Raw genomic sequence first — 24,960 nt, forward strand, 5'->3', positions numbered from 1 at the left:
AAGAAAATCAGTATATTGAAGAGATATTTGCACTCCCATGTTTATTGCAGCACTAATAACAATAGTGAAGATTTAGAAGCAAGCTAAGTATCCATCAGCAGATGAATGGATAAGGAAAATGTGGTACACATACACAATGGAGTACTACTCAGCCATTACAAAGAATGAGATATTGTCATTTGCAACAACGTGGATAGAACTGGAAGTCATTATATTCAGTGAAATAAGCCAAACACAGAAACACAAACTTCCTATGTTCTCATTTATTTGTGGAAGCTAAAAATTAAAAACAATTGAACTCATGGAGGTAGAGAATAGAATGATGGTTATTAAGGGCTGGGAAGCATGGTGGGAAGGTAGCGGGGGAGTTGGGATGGTTAATGGATATAAAAAGTAGAAAGAATGAAGAAAACCTATAATTTGCTGGAACAATAAGGTGACTATAGTCAAAAAATAATTTAATTGTACATTTTAAAATAACTAAACGAGTATAGATTGTTTGTAACACAAAGGATAAATGCCTCAGATGATGGATACCCCGTTTATCCTGATGTGATTATTATGCATCGCAGGCCTGTAACAAAATATCTCATGTAACCCACAAATATATACACCTACTATGTACTCACAAAAATTCAAAATTAATTTTAAAAAGTTAAAAATAGAAGAACCTTCTCTACACTAAAAAGTAGCACAAATCAAAAGACATTTACAGAGAAAAATACTTGAAAGACATATAAAAAAGAAGTGATACTTTAACATGCAAATTGCTCCAGCATTGATAACAAAATGGAAAAAGAGACTCTCTATACCATTAATGTTTACTTAAATAGACATAACCCTTTTCAACAGTTCTATTGAAATATAATTTATATATCATAAAATTCAAACATTTAAACAATACAAATCAAAGGTTTTTAATATATCAGAGAGTTATACAACCATTAGCACAATCTAATTTTAGAATATTTTAATCACCCTGAAAAGAAACTCTATATCCACTAGCCAACACTCCATGCACTCCCATGCCTGCAGCCCTACGCAGACATAACCTTATTTTAAGGACAACTTGTCAATGTCAATCTAAAATGTAAATGTGCCACCCTGTGACTGAGCTATTCCATTTCACATAATTTATTCTGCAAGAAAAGATACATAATACACAAAGATATGGACAGGGGTATTCTTGAAATACCATTTGTTATAGAAAAATACTCTAAACGGCCTATATGCATCAATAGCTTAATAAAATGTGACATATCAGTAAAATAAAATTTATGCAATTATGAATAACAATGGGGTGATATTTCTGATATGGAAAAAAATCATCAGAATATATATGTCAGTCAAAAAGCAATGAAATAGGCCAGGCACGGTGGCTCACGCCTATAATCCCAACACTTTGGGAGGCCTAGGCAGGCGGATCATAAGGTCAGGAGCTTGAGACCAGCCTGAGCAACATGGTGAAACCGTGTCTCTACTAAAAATACAAAAAATAGCCGGGCATGGTGGCGCACACCTGTAATCCCAGCTACTCAGGAGGCTGAGGAAGGAGAATCACTTGAATCTGGGAGGCGGAGGTTACAGTGAGCTGAAATTATGCCACTGTACTTCAGCCTGGGTGACAGAGCAAGACTCAGTCTCAAAAAAAAGCAATGAAATGGTCTATATGTAGTATATGATCTAATTTTACTTAAGAATGAAGTAATCCTAAGCATTTTAAAGAGAATACACATTAAATTTTCAGCAATAATTATCTCTGAAGAATGAGTTGAGAAAGTGATGATTAAATACTTGAGAGCTAATATTTAATTTTAAATAAAGTTGACTCACTTAAAAGAATACTATTTATGGTTTTAAATATATTACCCAGCAACAATAAAGACATTTTTAGATGAGAACATGCACAAGAGTTATTTTATAGGGACATGTAAGGCTCTAACAAACTTCAAAACAGAAGAGCATTCATCCTCATACCGACAATTGAATGTTGAATAAAAGGGATTTAAACAAGTAGACATAGGATTTTATATATTTTTTGAGACGGAGTCTCGCTCTGTCGCCCAGGCTAGAGTGCAGTGGAGCAATCTCGGCTCACTGCAAGCTCCGCCTCCCAGGTTCACGCCATTCTCCTGCCTCAGCTTCCTGAGTAGCTGGGACTACAGGTACCCACCACCAAGCCCGAGTTTTTTTTGTGTTTTTTTAGTAGAGACGGGGTTTCACCATGTTAGCCAGGATGGTCTCGATTTCCGGACCTGGTGAGCCGCCCGCCTCAGCCTCCTAAAGTGCTGGGATTACAGGCGTGAACCACCATGCCTGGCCATACCAATTTTCTAAAGAAAAACATATGTTTATAGAACACATAGAGAAAAGAAGAAAAAAACATAGAATATATTACCAGTATTTTTTATTTCTAGGTGTTGATTCTATAGGTGATTTTATTTCCCTCCTTACATTATGTCTCTATTTCCCAAAGTGTCTTTAATAAAAATCTATATACTTTCTTTTATAATCAGACATGCTAATTTAAAAGATAGATGAAACTAACATAGTTTTTACACAGGGGCAAATCAGCAGATACTTTTAAATATTGTACAATGGAGAAAAATATGATAAAAAAATCTTCATCAAAATAAGTCAGAAACAATTATGTAATTGCACAAAGGATTATTTTAGAAAAATGTACAGTGAATATATTTTAATATATGGAATAAGTTTATGATTAAATGCAAACTTCTCAATGATGCCTCAAATATTTTAATACTATGCCCAAAAGAAAAACAAAAACATAAGGATTTCGAAAAATAAAGTCAAACACATTTAAAAATGAATTTCTGATGCAATACATGATAGCTTCAAATGTTTTTTCTTTGAAAACATATGTGGGTGGCATTGGTATGCTGACTCCTGCCCCAAGTTGTCATCAACAAAATTTTCAAGTGACCACTTCCTTTCAGTTCATTTAATTATTTTATGGTAAGCAGCCTCAATAGTAAGAATTAATACAAAATATAATTAAAAGGAAAAATAGTTGGGAATGACTCAAAATGATTTTTATAATTAATGAATGACAATTTTTAGAAAAAGAAATTCAAAACAAGAGCTCAAAGGAAGGTATGTCTGAGTATAAGAAATATTACTCCCAAATTTGCTTTTTAAAATGTCATTTGCTTTTATTACAACAGTTTTTTTAACACCAAGATTACACATGAAAGAAAACCCTGAGTCTGATGTCAGCAAGATGGCAGACTAGGACTTTCAAGCCCTTGTCCCTCCACAGAAAAATCAATTTGAACACAAACATGCACAAAAATACCTTCATAAGAGCTAAGCAAACAAGGTGAAATATAGCACAAAATAGGAAAAGACATAACACAGAATGTAGAAAGGACAGTTTTACTCTGCAGTCCAAGGCTGCAGATTTTAAAATACTCACATCACCCCTCCCCCAACTCCAGACAGTAAAGCCTGGAGAGACCCTCCACTTGGGAGGAGGAAAGAAAGGTGAGCACTAGACTTAACTCAGACCCCAATGCCAGGTCAGTCCCAGTAAAACGCAGGACCAGGCAGGACTCATCAGCCCTAGACTCCCAGCCAGTACCCCAGGACTGACCCTGCAAATCCACCCTGGTACAAGGAAAATCTCACAGCCCCAGGTTCCAGACTGGCCCAGTAGATTTAGTCCCTGGGTCCACCCCACACCATGCTGATCCCAGCAGCCACAGCATCCAAACCAACCCTAGTGCTAGACTGACCCCAGCAGCCTAAGCTTCAACTCCACCCCAGAGCCAGACCAGCCCCTACAGACTAAGGTTCCTGGCTAGCCTCTGTAGCCCCAGGCTCCAGGTCAGCTCCCAAGACCCAAGACTCCACGCCAGTACCCACAGACTGAACCTCTAGGCCTAACTTGGCACAATGCAAGATCCCACAGTCCCAGGTTCCAAAGCCAGCCCAGCAGACTCAGTCTCTGGACTCACCACATTGCCAGGCAGGCCCAGCGACCTTGTGCTCCAGACTATTCACAGCACAACGCTGGCCCCGACAACTTCAGGTTTCAGGCCTACCCAGGAACCAGGCGAGCCCCCAGAATCCCTAGTCATCAGGCCAGCACCCACAGACTCAGCCTCCATGCTGGCCCATGTGAATATAGGTTCCAGACATACCCAATGACAGGCCAGCCCATCTGGCCCCAGGCTCCAAGCATAACCCAGGATTCAGAGCCAGGTCAGCCAACACAATCCCATGCTTTAGACCCACCCAACCTCCCAGTCAACACCTCTGGCCCAGATCCCAGGCTGGCCGCTGGGGCCCCAGTATCCATATTAACCCCTGTGGTCCCACATTCCAGGGGACTCAGGGTCCAGGCCTGACTAACAGACCCAGGGTCCAGGCTCATCCCAATAAACTCTGGTGCCAAGCCAGCCCTCAGAAACTAAGATTCCAGGTCCATCCCTACAGAATCATGACCCAGGCCCACCCCTGCACACTCAGGCCCCAGGTCTGTCCCAGTGAACCAAAGAACCAGGCCCATCCCAGAACCTGTCTGGCCCCTGCAGATTCTGGCTTAAACCCACCCTAGAACCAGGTCAGCCCTTGTGGATCCAGGTTTCAGGCTAGCCCTAGTGGATACAGATTTCAGGCTTACCATGCAAACCCAGACTCCAAGCTCACTCCCATGGACCAAAACAACACATCTACCCAGTGGATCCAGGCTCCAAGCTCAAACATGAGGACCAAGATACCAGGCCCACCCACTTTCTGACTCTGCCTGAGGATTGTAGGAGAGAGCCTACCAATAGGCCAAACAGCCTGCCCAGAATCTCTGGACAGGCTGAATAGTGACTGGCTTTCTCAAATGAAGCCAGTCTACAAAGACTATAGTAATTTTCTACTTCTTCAAATGTGCAGACACCAACATAAAGCAACAAGCAACATAAAAAAACAAGGAGACATACCCCAGCAAAAGAAAATAATCTCCCAATAGCTGACCCCAAAGAAATGAAAATATATAAACTGCCTGACAAATAATTCACACTAATGGTTTTAAGGAAGCTCAGTAGCTTCAAGAAAATACAGAGAAATAATTTAATGAAATCAGAAAAACAGTAAGTGTACAAAATGAGAAATTTAACAGAGAAATTTTTTTAAAAATCAAATTCTGGAGCTGAAAAATGAATGAAAAGAAAAATATAACAGAAAGCATTCACAACCAAATTGATCAAGCAAAACAAAAAAATTCTGTAAACTCAAATATACAGGTTATTAGAAAATACGCAGTCAGAGAAGAAAAAGGAAGAAGACTGGAAAGGAATGAAGAAAGTTTACGGGACATATGGGATAGGATCAAAAGAACAAATATTCAAGTCATAGGAGCTAAAGAAGAAAAAAAGAGACAAAGGTGTAGAAAGTTTATTTAAAGAAATAATAGCTAAAAACTTTCCAAATTGAGGGAAAGATATATATATCCTGGTACAAAAAGGTCAAAAGTCTCCAATCAGATTTAATTCAAGCAAGACTATACCAAGGCATGTTACAATCAAACTGTCAAATATAAAGAACAAATGGAGGATTCTGAAAATATCAAGAGAAAAGCAAGTTATATACAAGAGACTTCCAATAAGACTAGCAGTGGATTTCATGGAGGAAATCTTACAGGCCAGAAAAGAGTAAGATGACATATTCCAAGTAATGAAAGACAATAACTGCCAACCAAGAATATTGTGAGTGGCAAAGCAGTCTTTGAGAAATAAAGAAAAGATAAAAATGTACCAAGACACAAAAAAGCCTTAGGGAGTTCATGACCACTAGACTTGTCTTACAAAAATGCTCAAGTGAAATCTTGATGCTTAAAGAAGAAGACACTAATGAATAACAAAAAAATACGTATAAAAGGATAAAACTCACCAGTAACAGTAAGTAAACAGTCAAATACAGAATATTCTAATAATATAATGTTGTGGAAATGACTTATATCTTTAGTATGAAGATAATATATTGTTTAAATATCGTAGCCACAATAATTTCGTTCTATACAATATAAAAAGATGTAAACAATCAACAGAGTAAAAAGACAGCCTACACAATGAGAAAAATATTTGCAAGCCCTATATTGAATAAGGGGTTAATATCCAAAATATGTATGGAACTCAAACAACTCAATGGTAAGAACACTAATAACCTGATTTTAAAATGGGCAAAGGATCTGAAGAGACATTTCTCAAAAGAAGACATGCAAATAGCCACCAGATATATGAAAAACTGCCCAACATTCCTAATCATCAGAGAAATGCTGATTAAAACAATATTGAGATATCATGTCTCACCTATTAGAAGGGCTATCAACAAAAACAGCCAGACCAGCCCCTACAGACTAAGGTTCTTAGCTAGGAATTGGATATTGGCGCCCCAGCAGCCCAAAAAGAAAAAAGATCAGTATTAGAGGGGATGTGGAGAAAAGAGAACCCTTGCCCAGTGTTAGCAGTAATGTAAATCAGTGCAGCTATTATAGAAAAACAACATGAAGGTTCCTTGAAAAATTAAAAATAGAAATATATGATCCAGCAATCTCACTATTAGGCATAAATCCAAAGAAAATGAAATCGGTATATTGAAGAGCTATCTGCATCCCAATGTTCATTGCAGCAATAGCCAAGATATAGAATCAATATAAAGTGTCCATCAACAAATAAATGAAGAAAATGTGATATATACACACACACATACACACACGTACACAATGAAATGTTATTCAGTTTTCAAAAAGAAGGAAATCTTTTCATTTAGTACAACATGGATGAACCTAGAGAACACTATGTTAAGTGAAATAAGCCAGGCACAGAAAGGCAAATACCACATGATCTCACTTATATGTGGATTCCAAAAAACGTGAACTCACAAAAGTAGAAAAATGGTGGTTATGAGGCCAGGCGACAAGCAGTGGAGTTGGGAGATACTGGTCAAAGGATACAAAATTTAAGTCAGATGAGAGAGATCAGTTCTAGAGATCTATTGTACAGCATAGCAACTTTAGTTAATAACAATGGATTGTATTTCAAAAATCACTGTGAGTACATTTTAAGTATTCTCATTACAAAAAAAATGATAAGTCTGTGAGGTAATTCATGTATCAAGCTCAAATTTAGCCATTTGACAATGTGTACATATTTCAAAACATCACGTTGTACACATACAATTTTGTCCACGTGTGGTGGCTCATGCCTGTAATCCTAATGCTTTGAGAAGTCAAGGCAGGAGGATCGCTTGAGGCCAACAGCTCAAGACCAGCCTGGGAAAAACAGTAAGATCCCATCTCTACCAAAAAAAAATTTAATTAGCTGGACATGGTGGCACAGCTATAGTCCTGGCTACTCAGGAGGCTGAAATGGGAGGACTGCTTGATCCCAGTGAGCTCTGATCGTACCACTGCACTCCAGCCGGGCAAAAGAGAGACTCTATCTCTAGAAAAAAACAAAAAACAAAAGACAAAACAGAAAGACAAACCCTGCCTACCATGCATCACGTTTCATATTTGTTTCAAATGCAACCTCTTCCTAGAATATACCATTATTTTAACTAAAACCTGAAAACCTAGATTATATAAAATACTAAAACTATATTATCAATTGGGTTTATCAGCAATATCTCAATCCTACCTCTTTCTCACGTATTCGAGAGAGAAAATGATCATCATGGAAACTGCTGGATTTTCTCAGGCTGAATTTTGGTGTCATCTGCTGAATGAACAGGAGTTATTTAATACGTTTTGAGATCTGGTTTATCCTTAATCCCAAAGAAAACTCCTAAATTGCCTGTGGCCCATACCAAAATAGTACTAACATTGCAGGAAAAAATCACTTCCAAGTGATAAAATTCAATTATCTTTCCTAATGTAGATCTGCATTATTTTCTATAAATAACCTGGTGATTAGTTTATTTTAAAATACCTGCCCCTAGAAAATGTCCAATGGATTTCTCACATACCAGAGAAACTGGAATAGGCTTCTGTCTCAGATATCGAGGATTTTCTATCTGAAAATTTAAAAATAAAACAAAATAAGGATTTATTAATTTTGGAGTTTTAATTATTATTTAATAAAATATAGAATTAAGTTGCCATATGAAACATTTTCTAGATTTCTTAATATTTAATTCATTTTTAGAATGGGTATTGTATGATACATTTTTAGTGGTTCCCTACAAATAAAATATAAAACATAAACTCCTTTGCATGCCAAAATGAACCTACATGATCCTCTCACTGCCTAACTGCCCACTCTCATCTTCCATTACCCTTCACCTCACATTTTATGCTCCCAGGATCCACAATGACTTATATTACCAGAACATGGCAGATGTTCTCATGCCTGTCCACCTCTGCATTTCTCTGCCCAGCCCTCCAAACCCTATAAGCACATACCTATTTGTTCTTAGAGTCTCAATTTAATCACTGCACTCCCAGACGTATTTGGTATATGAATCCTTAAACATACCTTTCCAATAGCAAAGAGAACACAAAATTCCTTTATGACTCTCCCTAAATCTCCCTTTCAGATTCATCTATCTCCACCATACCCCACATTCCCAGGACACCAGACAATTTGTTTTAACTTAAAAGCACTATACTGTCTCCCATGTCTGAGTTTTTGCAACCTGTAAGATCATTCCCCCAACTTCTACACATGGTTAACTTACTCAAGACTTACAGTTTAAAAATCATCTCCCCCAGGAAACTTAGTTCCTACCACTCCAGTAGTAACCCTGGATGCTGGTTCCCTTTTAAAATCTGGCATGTCCCTGTTTCGAAACAGTGTGGACTCTGAAAGCAGAGACCATGACTGCCCTGTTCACCACTCTATCCCTAACACCCAACTCAGCACCCAATGAATATTTCTTCGGAAAGAAGGAAGAAACACGAGGAGAGAAAGGAGTAACCTGTACCTGATTCCACCTTCTTATCAGCTCCTAAAGTAGGAGCTACTCCCATGCCCACTCTCTCATAGCCCTTATGTAATACTTTCAGTGTTTATCAGTATGTCTCCACATCTCTCTCTTTGAACAGAAGGAGTACAGGGATGACGTCTTCTCAGTTCTGTATCTCTGGTACCTAGCACAATATCTAATGTATAGTAGCCTTTCAATAAAGTATTTATTGCATGAATATACTATATGATAAAGTAGACACACTGATAGTTATCTCTACTATTTCACTCACAAATAAAGTAATAATTAAAAATCATTACCATGAAAGTCTAATTTCTTCATATCACAAACCCACAAATTACTACATGGATAATCTCACAAAGTACATGAACACTAACCATCGCTTCAACCTAGGGTAGCGGTTCTTACCCTTGTTAAATTAAGATTAACCTAAAGCTGCCTCCTCACATATTTTTAATTCAGCCTAATTTCTCCATACATGGTGAACTGTAACCTAACTGGATGTGTAAACAGACTACAGCTTACTCTTGTGCCACTCACTGAGTTTTGGCCAAAGGCAATCAATTGTTCAAACCAGATTCAAATAAGCCAAAAGCAGAGCTGTAACCAATCCTGCTGTTTCTGTACCTCGCTTCCATTTTTTGTACGTCACTATCCTTCTTCTGTCCATAAATCTTCAATCATCCAGTAGTGCTGCAGCTTCTCTGAACCTATTATGATTCAGGGGCTGCCTGATCCATGAATCATTCTTTGCTCACTAAACTCTGTTCAGTTTAATTTCTTTAAGGTTTTTCTTTCAACATCCTGGAGTGTACTATGAGGATCAAATGATAAACATTTCAAATATAAATTACTGGATTCTACTTCTCCAAAATCGCATTGTGTTTTCAAAAAGCTCCCCAAATTGTTTATTATGGCTAATAATTCTTGAAAATGAACAATCCACACCCAATTTGACAATAAAGATAAGGGTGAATGAAGAATCAATTAATCAAAAAATATAGAAGTAATAACATAATAGAATGTAATCAAGTAAAACTTAAAAAGAGTATAGCAATAGACAGGATATAAAGTGTAATTATTTTAGCATCTAGATTAAAGGAAATACACAAAACAATTTTCCTTCATGTGAATGCCAGTTTCTAAAAGGTAACGGCAACTGTATGAATTTAAATGTCTCTCCCCATCCTTCAAAGACCCATACAGATTGATAAAGAGACCAAATAAAAATGCCCATCATCCATGACTACATCATAAAAAGGAGAAAGAGAATACAAATCCCTGGATTAACACGTAGGTGGCTAAATAAAGATACCAAATCAGCAGAATTAGATCCTGAGCCAAACCAGAGTGGTAGCACGGGGGAAAAAGAGAAAGTACCTCAGGGTCCTAGTAGTGGTGGAACTAAATATCATCAAACAATGACCTGTCAAAGAAGAGTGGCCTACCTTAAGCAGGCCACACAAAAAAACTTAATGGCTCAAAGTGCCAGAGATGGGCACAAAAGGAGGAGCTTGGAAACTACGAAGAAACCAGAAAGGCAGTTCTAGGAAGGAATCACTTCTGAGGTAGAGAGAAGCACCTTTGAAGGAAGGTTGTTCATGATAAATGGAAAGAAAAAAGCAGCTGAAGATAAGGGCCCTACAGAAACAAGACAGAATCAACGAATCAAAAGAAGACAAGCCATGGCCGGGCTCTGTGGCTCTCGCCTATAATCCCAGCATTTCAGGAGGCCAAGGCAGGCAGATTACCTGAGGTCAGGAGTTCAAGATCAGCCTGGCCAACATGGTGAAACCCTGTCTCTACTAAAAATATAAAACTTAGCAGGGCGTAGTGGCAGGTGACTGTAATCTCAGCTATTCAGGAGGCTGAAGCAGGAGGATCTCTTGAACCCAGGAGGCGGAGGTTGTAGTGAGCTGAGATCATGCCACTGCACTCCAGCCTGGGTGACAAGAGCAAAACTCCATCTCAAAAAAAAAGAAGACAAGCCAGGCTAACAACCACAAAAGGCACCATTTGTTAAAGAAATTAAACTTCAGTGTAGCAGAGGAGGAAATAAAGTAATAAACTGTCACTATAGTTACCTTTTTTCTCTTGTACAACTCTTTTTTTTTAAGATTAACTAATTAATTAATTATTTTGAGATGGAGTCTCGCTCTGTCGCCCAGGCTGGAGTGCAGTGGTGTGATCTGGGCTCACTGCAAGCTCTGCCTCCCGGGTTTATACCATTCTCCTGCCTCAGCCTCCCAAGTAGCTGGGACTACAAGGGACTGCCACCAAGAAATAAAGTAAGCCACCCACTACCACTTCCCACACGGTCACTGGCTATTACTTGTTCAGAAAAATCTAATAGATAATCATGAACAGAAAAAGAATCCAATATCCATAAAAACTTACTATATAAAATAGAAAAATCAAAATCAAGACCTGCCAGCAGAAGAAAACACTTTTTTAAAAAGCTATAAATACAGGAAAACAGTAATATAGCCTTCCTTTTCATTCCCATGTCTCCCCACTCTCATACATCAGGGTTTTTGTGCAACCCACTTAAAGTAGGACACTCCCCTACATGTCAATACTTCATAATATTTTTGTTCCACCACCACTAGGACAACACATATTCAAATATAACTTTTAAATAACTTCAGGCATAAAAATACTACAAATCAAAATAAAGACAAAAATAGAAAGATCTTAAATAGGAGGTGACTAGATTGAGGAAAAAAAAATATGGAACAGTAACACAAAAATCATCCAAGAAATGAAGACTAAATTAAGAGTTGTACAAGAAGGAGGCTGGGCGCCGTGGCTCACGCCTGCAATCCCAGCACTTTGGGAGGCCGAGGCAGGCAGACCACAAGGTCAGGAGAGCTAGACCACCCTGGTTAACACGGTGAAACCCCATCTCTACTAAATATGCAAAAAAATTAGCCAGGCGTGGTGGCGGGCCCCTGTAGTCCCAGCTACTCAGGAGGCTGAGGCAGGAGAATGGCGTGAACCCGGGAGGCGGAGCTTGCAGTGAGCCGAGATCGCGCCACTGCACTCCAGCCTGGGTGACAGAGCGAGACTCTATCTCAAAAAAAAAAAAAAATTCAAAAATTCCACAACCATTCATGATTTTTTTAAATATCCTGACAAAATAGAGACATTCTTAATTTGATAAATGGAACTTACCTGGAACTTACCAAAAAAACTGTAAGTAAGAAAAAAACTACAAGTATGAAAAACCGGCCAGGCACAGTGGCTCATTGCCAGGCTGGAATGCAGTGGCGCAATCTCTGCTCACTGCAACCTCCGCCTCCCAGGTTTAGGTGATTCTCCTGCTCAGCCTCCCAAAGTGTTGGGATTACAGGTGTGAGCCACTGCGCCTGGCTAATGGGTACAAAAATATAGTTAGAATGAATAAGATCTAGTATTTGATAGCATGATAGAGTGATACAGTCAAGAGTAATTTATTGAACATTTTTAAATAACTGTAAGAGTGTAATTGGATTGTTTGTAACACAAAGGATCAATGTTTGAGATAACAGATATCCCATTTATGCTGATGTCATTATTATGTATCATATGCCTGTTATCAAAATATCTCATTTACCTCATAAATATACATACCTACTATGCTCCCATACAAATTTAATTTTTTTTTACATTAAAAAAATCAACTCCATTTCTGAAATGAGTAAAAATCATCTAGGAGAAGAGTTTACAAAGATATAATTTCTAATATACTGCACAATTCTAGATAAACTGACAAAATGATACCCTAGACCTTTATAGAGCAAATAAGCTTTATCAAAAGATTAGGGCTAAAGACTGAAAAGAAAATAGACAGTAGAATCCATTTTGGACAGTCTCAATGTTGCAAAAAATGTCAGTTCTTAAGTTGATCTAGCAATTAAATGTGATCCAAACCAGAATTCCAACAGGGTTTTTGTAAAACTTATAATGACCTCATAAAATGTATATAAACAAAAATGGGGCAAAAGTAGCCAAGACATGCCTGATGAAAAAAATCAAGGTGGGGCAATTGGCAATTTATAAAGATATAATTAAACCGTCCAGGCATGGTGGCTCACGCCTGTAATCCCAGCACTTTGGGAGGCTGAGGTGGGCAGATCATGAGGTCAGGAGATCGAGACCATCTGGCTAACACAGTGAAATCCCATCTCTATTAAAAATACAAAAAATTAGCCAGGCATGGTTGCATACAACTGTAGTCCCAGCCACTCGGGAGGCTGAGCTGGGCGGATCACCTGAGGTCAGGAGATCGAGACCAGACCGGCTAACATGGTAAAACCCTGTTTCTCCTAAAAACACAAAAAATTAGCCAGGCATGGTGATAAAAAAGAACGAGATCATTTCTTTTGCAAGAACATGAATGGAGCTAGAGGCTATTATACTTAGCAAACTATTAAAAACACAAGAACAGAAAACCAAATACTGTACACCCTCACTTATAAGTGGGAGCTAAATGACAAGAACATATGAACACTAAGAAAGAAAAAATGGACACTGGGGTCTACTTGAGAGGGGAGGGTGGGATGAGGGAGAGGAGAGAAAAGGGAACTACTGGGTACTGGGCATAATACCTGGGTGATGACATGTGTTTTCCTATGTAGCAAACCTTCACATGTACCCTCAAACCTAAAATAAAGTTGTAAAAAAGCATCAATAAGAGAGAAACTAATAAACTTGACCATTTTAAGAACCTCTCCAAAAAATATATCATCAAGAAAATAATAAAAACAAGTCATAAACTGAGAGATGTTTGCACAAATGATTAGTCTCCAAAACATGTAAACAAGGCCTTTAAAAACCAGTGAAAAGGCCGGGTGCGATGGCTCATGCCTGTAATCCCAGCACTTTGGGAGGCCAAGGTGGGCGGATCACCTGACGTCAGGAGCTCGAGACCAGCCTGGCCAACATGGTGAAACCCCGTCTCTACTAAAAATACAAAAATTAGCTGGGTGTGGTGGCAGGCACCTGTAGTCCCAGCTACTGGGGAGGCTTAGGCAGGAGAATCGCTTGAACCTGGGAGGTGGAGGCTGCAGTGAGCCGAGATCACGCCATTGCATTCCAGCCTGGGGGACAAGAGTGAGACTTCGTCTCAAAAAAAAAAAAAAAAAAAAAATTCAGTGAAAAAACGATGTCAACAGACTTGAAAAAAATGAGGAAAAAAACTTGGGGCACATTTCACTGATGAGGAATTATGAATGGCTCATAAACATATAAAATATGATCAATATACTTACAAATATAAAAAATATAAAGTAATATCACAATGAGGTGATATTTTACAATTTTATAGATTGGCATAAATTAAAAATTTACAATAAAAATGTTCAAGATGTGAAACACTACTAGTGGGGTATATGAATTGGTACTTTTACTCTGGGAAACAATCATTAAGATAATAATACAATCTACCTCAACATGGTACCAGAGAAATGCACATATTCTTCAATAAATAACACAGTACCAGCCGGGTGTGGTAGCTCACGCCTGTAATCTCAGCACTTTGGGAGGCCAAGGCAGGTGGATCACTAGAGGTCAGGAGTTCAAGACCAGCCTGGCCAACATGGCAAAACCCTGTCTCTACTAAAAATTTTTTAAAAATCAGCAGAGCATGGTGGTGTGCACACCTGTAATCCTAGCTACTTCAGAGGCTGAGGCAGGAGAATCACTTGAACCCAAGAAGCAGAGGTTTCAGTGAGCCGAGATCGTACCATTGCACTCCAGCCTGGGCGCCAGAGTGAAACTCCATCTCATAATCCCAGCTACTCTGGAGGCTGAGGCAGGAGACTCACTTGAACCTGGGAGGTAGAGGTTGCAGTGAGCTGAGATCGCACCATTGCACTCCACCCTGGGCAACAAGAGCCAAATTCTGTCTCAAAGAAAAAGTAAATAAATAAAATAAAATAAAAATAAGTAGCACAGTGCCATATACACCCTGCAACTTGAAAAATAGAAGCAGCAAATTTCCAGCAGGAAGCAAAGTACAGGCAATTAAATATGTACCAGCTGAAGGTATATATATGTATATGTATATATATACACATATACTAGGTAATAATTCTTTATTTTTGGAATGTTGCAGGGTTTTGTATAAAGCAGCATAGAAAGTAAGTTCTTCAAAGATACATGCAATTCTGCAGATATACAAAACCCTAATTCATGAAGCAGAATCAAATATAAAGGAAAAAAATAAAGAGGAAACAGGAACTTTCAAAGATGCTCAAGCTCTAATTAAGTTTAAAATTTAAAACCAAAAGCCAAGAAAACCATCTGTGATTTATTTTTATTCAGCTCTACATTTACAAGCAGGGTACAAAATATTGGTTCAGCTAATTACAATGTAGCATTTCAACTATGCAGAAGTAACTCCTATTTCATCCTCTTCATCTTTAAAAGCCATTAAATAAAGAAGCTAAAGACTCATTCTAGCATCATAAATTTCCTTTCTCAAGTTGACAAATAAATAGAAAACGTCTATTCTGATTTTTTAAAGCAACAATAAACACTGTAAACAACAGTGAATTATGTTGTTATTCATTTACAATACACTGGGTTTATCTCATAACCAATTTTAATATGCAATGGAAATTATTCACAGTAAAGCATGTTCTTGAGTCTATTTGGGGGAAATAAGCAATCTATTTTCTGATTTTGTAACAGCAGCCAGATGTGCTTTGAAGTTCAATGTTCCCACTTTGTAATCCACAAGTAACATGGAACTTGAAGCAATCTGTAAACAGTCTTAACATTTACCTTTTTTATGCTCTTTTAGAAAAGTTCTTGTTCTCTCATACTACCTCAAAAAAAGAATACCACAATAAATGTCCAAAATGGAAAATAAAAAGGACTTAAATGAAACACTGAAGTCAAAGAAAATATTGTATAGAAAGCAAAGCTGAAAATAATTAAGTTCCAATGGCACAAATAAATAACATGTCTGCACATTTCTTGCTTAACAGGCAAATAGAATCACAATAATAAAATATGTAATAACTTAGGCTAGACATGAAAACAGACATCTGAATACTTTTTAATGAAAACTGGCTTTTGACATTTTATTTTGTTTATTTTTGTAGCAGATTTGTTTGTTGGTTGTTAGGGTTTTCTGTCCACTTGTTTTTTAAAATTACTTGGCATTTGGTCAAACTGACATAAGCAAAGAACCTCTTATAAAGTAATGGTTATCAAATAGAGAAGTTTTACATTTCCAGAAAACTTAAAAGGCACTTTATCTGATATGCTATCTTAGAGAGAAGGACATTGTCAAGCAATATATTACCAGCAACACAACTAAAATAAATGTTTTTAAATCATAGCATCAGTCAGAAGTGACAAAACTCTCTCCATAGAACAAAATAAATTCACTCTTCAACACCGAATTGAATATGCTCCAAAATTATGTTCTTAAGTCAGTATTTTAGAACTTTAAAACCATTTTCCACAGAAAATTTATAATACTATATTCCAAAAAGGATTCTCATGCAGAACAGAGAAAAAGCTCTTATATAGGAATAGGAAAAAAGGCAGACACCAGGGAAACTGACAAAGCTTTCAGTAAACACATTACTCTGAGAGGCTATCCAAATTGACAATAAACATATTAAAGTGCACCTAACTTTATTAGTCATCAGGAAAACACATAATAAAACCACACAATACATTGTCACTAACTACTCTCAAGAATGGTCACTTTTTTTAATTACAAAAAAAAAAGAAAATTACCTGGACAGGCACGGTGGCTCATGCCTGTAATCCAACACTTTAGGAGGCCAAGGCAGATGGATCATCTGAGATCAGGAGTTCGAGACCAGCCTGGCCAACATGGCAAAACCCTGTCTCTACTAAAAGTATAAAAATTAGCTGGGCATGGTGGCGGACACCTATAATCCTAGCTACTCAGGAAGCTGAAGTAGGAGAATCACTTAAACCTGGGAGGCAGAGGCTGCAGTGAGCCGAGATCACGCCACTGCACTCCAGCTGGGGTAACAGAAATGTGAGAAGCCTGGCCATTGTATTCAGTGTGGCCTTCATTTTGGGGCTAATGTGACAGCTGCCCTCAACAAGCCCCGAAATGAAGGTTAAAGCAGGTCTCAATCAGCCCCAAAATGAAGGCCACACTGAGTACAATGGCCAGGCTTCCCACATTTCTTGCAGGAAGAACAGAGGAAGAAAATTTTGACCCAGCAGAGGATTAGAAAAAAATTGACCCAGCTACAAGACAAGGGAAGGGTAAGTAATGAAAAAAGTATTTACCAACTTTTCCTCGAAATTTGTCATGTTCCTTACACACCGATTCATTTTATATATCAGCAGATACAGTGCTTACCTATAATTGTGAGAGCTCTGTATCTACCATTATGATCTCTTTTCAACAATTAACATTGTTTTTTTTGTCCTCTCTCGTTTCTAGATCACACTGAAGACACCATAAAGTTTTCTGTTTTATTGTTCTTTGCAAAGATCCAGCTTCTGTTGCATTGATTTGTTCTAATGCTTTGGGGGAAATTTTGATTGTTTCTTGTATGCTTTTTTTAAATTTTGGCTTGGTTTGTTTTTTTAATTGATTAAATTAAATACGGGATCTTTGATCCTCAGTTATCACTTTGGGCACATCACAGAACGCTTTGTCAAATTTTACCATTATTTATTTTAGTCTGCACTTGATTTTCATTACTGTTTTTACACAAAGCTATTCAGGAGTGTGTACTTCATTTTAAGCTTTCAGGTGAAAACATGGAAAGGGAACTATCCTTTTGATGTTACTGTCTAGCTTTATTTAAATGAACTCATTTAACTAGAATATCTTTATGCCCCAATTGAATCAGTTTTATAACTATCCCATGACTATCTGAAGAGTCTATAAATCCATATCCCATTTTTTCAGTTGGTCTTTCTTCCGGAACCATACCTTGTATTCACTTTTAGAAACTGCCATACCATTTTAAAAATAATACATGAAGCACAGTAATTTCTCCAATCACCTTTTTTTTAAAATTAATTAATTTATTTTTTGAGATAGAGTCTTGCTCTGTTGCCAGGCTGGAAAGCAGTGGCACGATCTCGGCTCACTGCAGCCTCCGCCTCCCGGGTTCAAGCAATTCTCCTGCCTCAGCCTCCCAAGTAGCTGGAACTACAAGTACATGCCACCATCCCAGCTAATTTTTGTATTTTTAGTAGAGATGGGGTTTCACCTTGTTGGCCAGAATGGTCTGGATCTCTTGACCTCATGATCCGCCCACCTCGACCTCCCAAAGTGCTGGGATTACAGGTGTGAGCCACCCCACCCAGCCTCAAAATTTTTTTTAGTTCTTTCAAAAAGATAACTCTAGGTGAATCACGGTTTTTAAAAGGAAACATACTACATAGAAAAAGAGAAATTATTAGTCACTCTGATAGGCTTCAGCTCTTTTACCCATCGTTAGCTGTAGCTATAAATAGAATATATCCTTGCAGGTCAGGAGCACAAATAATTTCTTTCTTTTTCTTTAAAACAATAAATAAAACACAAGACAAAAAAAAATAAAATGTTGCTCATGGCTGACTCCTCATGGAAAGAACAGAATATATTAACTTTTTTAATTTTTTAAATTTAAATTCACTCTATGGCTCTGTGAGCTTTGACAAAAGCGTACAGTGCTATAACCAGCAAAATACAATGAAAACAGTTCTGTTGGGGAAACACTCCAGGACATTGGTCTCTGCAAAGATTATTTGAGCAAGACCTCAAAAGCACAAGCAGCCAAAGCAAAAATGGACAGATGGGCCACATCAAGCTAAAAAGCTTCTGCACAGCAAAGGAAACAATGAACAAAGTGAAGAGACAACCCACAAAATGGAAGATATTTGCAAACTAAGCATCTGACATGGGATTAATGACCAAAATATATAAAGAGTTCACACAACTTAATAGGGGGGGAAAAACCCTCATTTTTAAATGGGTAGATCTCAATAGACACTCTTCAGAAGAAGACATACAAATGGCCAGCAGGTATATGAAAAAAATACTCAAATCATTAATCATAAAAGAAATGCACATCAAAACCACAGTAAGATACCATCTCACATCAGTTAAAAATGGCTTGTATCAAAATGACAGGCAATAAAGAATGCTGGCTAGGATGTGGAGAAAGGGGAGCGCCTAGACACTGGTGGTGGGAATGTAAATTAGCACGGCCACTATGGAGAACAGTATGGCAGTTTCTAAGAAATAAAAATAGAACTACCATAGGATCCATCAATCCCAATGCTGGGTCTACATCCGAAAGAAAGGAAATCAGTATATGGAAGAGATATCTAACAGTGCTGTAATAAACATGGGACAGATTATTGCATGTATGGTAAACTCTCATGTTTACTGCAGCACTATTCACAGTAGCCAAGATATGGAATCAATCTAATTGCCCATCAAAGGATAAATGGATAAAGAAAACGTGGTATATACACACAATTGAATATTATTTAGCCATAAGAATGAAATACTGTCATTCGCAACAACATGAATAGAACTGGAGGACATTATGTTAAATGAAATAAGGCAAGCACAGAAGACAAATATCACATGTTCTCACTCATATGTGCTAATGTGCTAGCTATAAAAAATAAAATGAACTCATGGAGGTATAAAATAGAATGATGTTACCAGAAGCTGGGAGGGATAGTGGGGAATGAGGGTTAAATAGGGGCTGGCAAATGGGTACGAAAATATAGCTAGATAGAAGGAATAAAATCTACTGTTCAGTAGCATGGTAGGGTAACTATAGTTAACAATAACTTACTGTATACTTCAAAATAACTGAAAAATGGCATTGAACTATTCCTAACACAAAGAAATGGTAAATGTTTGAGGTAAATGATATCAAAATAACTCTCATTTGATTATAACACATGGTATGCTTGTATCAAAATATCACATCCCCATAAATATGAACTAATATGTATCCATAATTAAAAATTTTTTAAAAACAAAATAGTTCCATCAAACCAAAAAAAAAAAAAATCCCTAGTTCTTATTCACAATAGCAAAGACATGGAACCAACTCAGATGCCCATCAATGATAGATTGGATAAAGTAAATGTGTTACATATATACCAGGGAATACTGTGCAGCCATAAAAAGAAAAAAGATCATGTCCTTTGCAGGGACATGGACGAAGCTGGAAGCCAGTATCCTCAGCAAACTAACACAGGAATGGAAAACCAAACAGCACATGTTCTCACTTATTAGTGGAAGCTGAACAGTGAGAATACATGGACACAGGGAAGGGAACAACACACGCTGGGGCCTGTCGGGGGAGGCTAGAGGGTTGTGGGGAGAGCATTAGAAAAAAGAGCTAATGCATGCTGGGCTTAAGTGTTGAGTTAGTAGGTGCAGCAAACCACCATGGCACACATATATAACAAACTTGCACATCCTGCACATGTACCCTGGAACTTAAAATATAATAAAATAAAAATCCCTAGTGCCATTTATACCCTTGTAACCAAATTCTAGCTCGACACCTAGAAACTACTAACCTGTTCTCCATCCTTATAGTTTTACCATTTCCACAATACCATATAAATGCAATTAAAAAAAAAAAAAACAGCCTTTTTAGTCTACTTTCATTCAATTTAGCCTTTTCATTCAATATAATATATTTGAAATTCATCCACTTTTTTGTGTGATTTGATAATTGAGTCCTTTTCATTACCAAAAAGTATTCCATTGTATAGATGCACATATAATTTGTGTATCCAGTCTCCAGTTGAGAGGCATTTAGGACTATTTGCAGTTTTGAACAATTACTAAAAAAGAGGAGACAGAGAGCTGTTATAAATACTTGCACATAAGGTTTTTGTGTGAACACAGACTTTCATCACACTTGAGTAAATACTTAGGAGTGAGATTGCTGGGTCATGTGATAAATGTGTTTTAATTTTTTTTAAGTGCCAACTGTTTTCCAAGTAATATTTTGCAGCAAGAGGTGAGGGTTCCAGTTGCTTCTCATCCTCGCTAGCATTTTGCATTGTCAGGTCTTTGTTTGTTTTCACCACTGTAATAGGTGTGTAGTGGTGTCTCATGACAGTATCTTTTGTCCCATCTTTTAATTAGGTTGTTTTCTTATTGTTGAGGTTTAAGAATCTTTATATATTCTGGATAAAGGTATTTGCCAGATATGTGACTATCTCCCTAAGATGAAACTGGCCTCACAACATGAGCTGGAAAGTGTTCCCTCTTCTGGTGGAGATGGTATAGAGCTGGTATTATTTCTCCCTTAATTGTTTGATTAAATTTGTCAGTGACACCATGCAGCCCTCAAGTTTGCTTTGTTGGGAGGCTTTTGTTTTTGTTTTTGAGATGGAGTCTCACTCCATCGCCCAGGCTGGAGTGCAGTGGCACGATCTCAGCTCATTGCAATCTCCACCTCCTGGGTTCACGCAATTCTCCTGCTTCAGCCTCCCATGCAGCTAGGACTACAGGCACATGCCACCACACCCAGCTAATTTTTGTATTTTTAGTAGAGACAAAGTTTTACCATGTTGGCCAGGCTGGTCTCGAACTCCTGGCCTCAGGTCATCCGCCCGCCTTGGCCTCCCAAAGTGCTAGAATTACAGGCGTGAGCCACTGCACCCGGCCTGTTGGGAGGTTTTAAAATACAAATTATATTTATTTAATAGCTATAGGACTATTCAGGTTATCTATTTCATCTTAATTTTGGTAGTCTGTGTTGCTCAAGGACTTTTTCCCTTTCATCTACAGTGTCAAATTTATGCCCAGAGTTGCTTGCAGTAATCTCTTATTATACTTTGAGTGTCTACAGTGTCTGTAATGATATCTCCTCTTTCATTCTTGATACTAGCAAATCCATTCTTCTTTTCATTCTTTGTCAGTCTGGCTAAAAGTTCATTGATTCCATTCATCACTTAAAAATCCAGCTTTTGGTTTCACTGATTTTCTTTATTGCTTTTTTGTGTTCAATTTCATTGATTTCTACTGTAATCTTTATTATTTCCGTCATTTGCTTACTTTGGGTTTAACTTGTTCTTTCACCAGTTTCTTTAGATGGGGGCTTAGATTTGTCATTTAGAACTTTCTTCTTTTCTCTCTTGGTGCTTTCAAGATTTTCTCTTTGTCAGCCGGGTGCGGTGGCTCATGCCTGTAATCCCAGCACTTTGGGAGGCCGAGGCAGGGGGATCACCTGAGGTCAGGAGTTTGAGACCAGTCTGACCAACACGGTGAAACCCCATCTCTACTAAAAATACAAATAATTAGTCGGGCGTGGTGGCGCCTGCCTGTATGTAATCCCAGCTACTCGGGAGGCTGAGGCAGAAGAATTGCTTGAACCTGGGAGGCAGAAGTTGCAGTGAGCTGAGATCATGCCATTGCACTCTAGCCTGGGCAACAAAAGCAATGCTTCGTCTCAAAAAAAAAAAAAAAAAAAGATTTTCTCTTTGTTTCTCAGCAATCTTAGTACTGTTGCTAGGTGTGACTCTTTATATTTAAACTTGAAGTGCTTTGAGCTTTTTGGATGTGCAAATTGATGTTTCTCATCAAATCAGAAATTTTGCAGCCAATTGTTCTTCAAATATATTTTCTGCTCCTTTGTCTTCTCTTGTTCTGGTACACCCATTACACATATGTTGGTGCACTTAATGGTATCCCACATTTACCTGAGGCAATGTTCATTTTTCTGCATTCTTTTTTCTCTCTTCTTTGGCCTGCATAATCTCTATCAATCTATCTTCAAGTCACTGAATCTTCTGCCAGTTCAAATCTATTGCTGAGCCCCTATAGTGAATTTTTCACTTCGGTTATACTGTTTAACACTGTAATTTCCATCTGCTTTTTTTTTTTTTTTTTTGCTTTTTGTTTTTAGCAATGGGGTTCTCACCATGTTGCCCAGGCTGGAGTACAGTGGCTATTCGCAGATATGATCACAGCACACTACAGCCTCAAACTCCCGGGCTCAAGCAATCCTTCCTCCTCTGCCTCCTGAGGAGCTGGAACTATAGGTGCATGCCACTGTGCCCAGCTCTGGTTCTTTTTTATAATTTAAATCTCTTTAGGACATTCTGTATTTGATGAGATATGGTCATCACAGCTTTCTGTTTTTTGTTTTTGTTTTTGTTTTTGAGATGGAATCTCGCTCTGTCGCCAAGGCTGGAGTGCAGTGGTGCGATCTCAGCTGTCTGCAACCTCCACTTCCCAGGTTTAAGTGATCCTCCTGCCTCAGCTTCCCGAGTAGCTGGGACTACCGGTGTGCGCCACCATGCCCAGCTAACTTTTTGTATTTTTAGTAGAGATGAGGTTTCACTATGTTAGCCAGGATGGTCTTGATCTCTTGACCTTGTGATCGGCCCGCCTCAGCCTCCCAAAGTGCTGGGATTACAGGCATGAGCCACCACGCCCGGCCCATCACAGCTTTCTTTACTTCTTTAAACATCGTTTCCTTTAGTTCTTTGAACACATTTATAATGGCTCTTTTGAAGTCTTTGTTTGTTAAATCTGGTCTCTCGGCCCTCTCACAGGCCATTTCTGTTGCATAATTTTTCTCTGTATAAGGGCTATACGTTCCTGTTTCTTTGCATGTCTTGTAATTTTTTTTCTTGAAAACTGGACATTTTAGGTAATACAATGTAGCAACTTTGGACACTGATTCCCCTCTCCATGAGTAACTTTAGTTGTTTTCATTTGTTTATTTGATTAGTGGCTTGGCTAGACTATTTCATAAAGTATATTTCTCCCACAGTGTGAAGACTTTGGAGTCACCCCTCAGTGCATGCAGCCTTGGGCATGCACACAATCACCTGTGATGACAGTGGATTCAGCAGGGCTCCTCTGTTTTTTCCCCTTATCTTTTTATTAAATTGTATATCTAATTTGATATCACACCCAGCTTTTATGTCTACTAATTGCTGGCCATTTGTTCTATTATTTTCAACAATACCCTGGGTCATAAATTGCTCCATAGCCTGATTCAATTAAATTCAGGCAGGGATAGATGCTGAGGTAGTCTCTGAGAATTGTTCTGACCCCAGGAGGACTCTTCTTGGCTGTCTCTGTCCCTGGTTCTCTCTGGTGACTGTACTAGCCTGTGGTTTAGCTTATTGCTGTTAATTAGTAGGAACTACCAGATTCCTCTTATTTGTTGACCACTAAAATCTCCATTGTTTTCTAGAGCATCCTTAGGCTTGAACTTCCCCACACTGTTTCCATTAGTCCATTTCTTGGAGGAGAGCTTCTTATCTCACTGATCTTCAGACTGCCTCTCCCCCTGTGCAAAAATCTCTGAGCTACTACACTAGGCACTGTGCAGAGGGAGCTTTCTTGTTCCTGGTTTGCGACTCCTGGAGTGAAATCTCTATCCTATGAACAAGTCGAGGTAAAGACAATCAAGGCCACAGTATTCTTGGCCTACTGTGTCTGGGGTAGAGCTTCTGCCGTATCAGTCTTGGCTGAGTGGAGGAAGACAGCCCTCTCCCCCAGCCACTAAGCTGCACTCACCAGGAATTTAGCCACCTTCACTCAGACTTCAAAGGGATAAGAAATTCGGCAGCACGCCCCTCCCAATACGATACTGTATCCCTCGATTGGGAGCTGAGGGGAGAGAAACTTCATCTTCTTTGCCACACCCACTGGGAATGGAATTTCTGCGAAGCTGAGCTTGAGGAGGAACAGGGGAAAAGTGAAAGCAAGTCGTGGTTCACGTGCCAAAAACTCTTGCTGTTCTTACCAAGCTGTAGTTGATTTTCTTGAATAAATGTCTTCATTTGCTCTATGCCTTTAGGACAATTTCCAGAGACTTTTAATTACCAATTACCAATGATGCTTGTTTTGCTACGGAGCACATCTGTGGAGCTCCTCATGCTACCATTCTAGAAATAGAACCCCCTCTTCTTTTCTAAAGTAAGTATTTCATGCTGTAAATTTCCCAGTGAAACCTACTTTGGCTACATCCCACACATTTAGATATGTTGTGTTGTCATTTAAAATATTTTCTCATTTCCCTTAAGATTTTTTCTTTT

The 24,960-nt window shown here is 38.3% G+C and overlaps 1 protein-coding gene across 23 annotated transcripts in view; it reads right to left on the bottom strand.

Annotated features, from left to right (window-relative positions):
* Positions 1-24,960, bottom strand: part of CEP112 (centrosomal protein 112) — a 535,678-nt gene that overhangs the window by 446,920 nt on the left and 63,798 nt on the right. For 10 of the 23 annotated variants that reach the window (XM_077972556.1, XM_077972562.1, XM_077972549.1 and 7 more), the window contains 2 exons: positions 7,981-8,028; positions 7,653-7,730 (listed from right to left, as the gene is read on the bottom strand). The exons of 4 other annotated variants lie outside the window; for them this stretch is intronic. In XM_077972556.1, the coding sequence (XP_077828682.1) occupies positions 7,653-7,730; positions 7,981-8,028 (126 nt within the window). Of the gene's footprint in view, positions 1-7,652; positions 7,734-7,980; positions 8,029-24,960 lie in introns of all 23 variants that reach the window. 9 more of the 23 variants (XM_077972553.1, XM_028836683.2, XM_028836684.2 and 6 more) reach the window with 1 other exon arrangement.

The sequence above is a fragment of the Macaca mulatta genome, chromosome 16, assembly GCF_049350105.2.
Source record: "Macaca mulatta isolate MMU2019108-1 chromosome 16, T2T-MMU8v2.0, whole genome shotgun sequence".
Lineage (NCBI taxonomy): Eukaryota > Metazoa > Chordata > Mammalia > Primates > Cercopithecidae > Macaca > Macaca mulatta.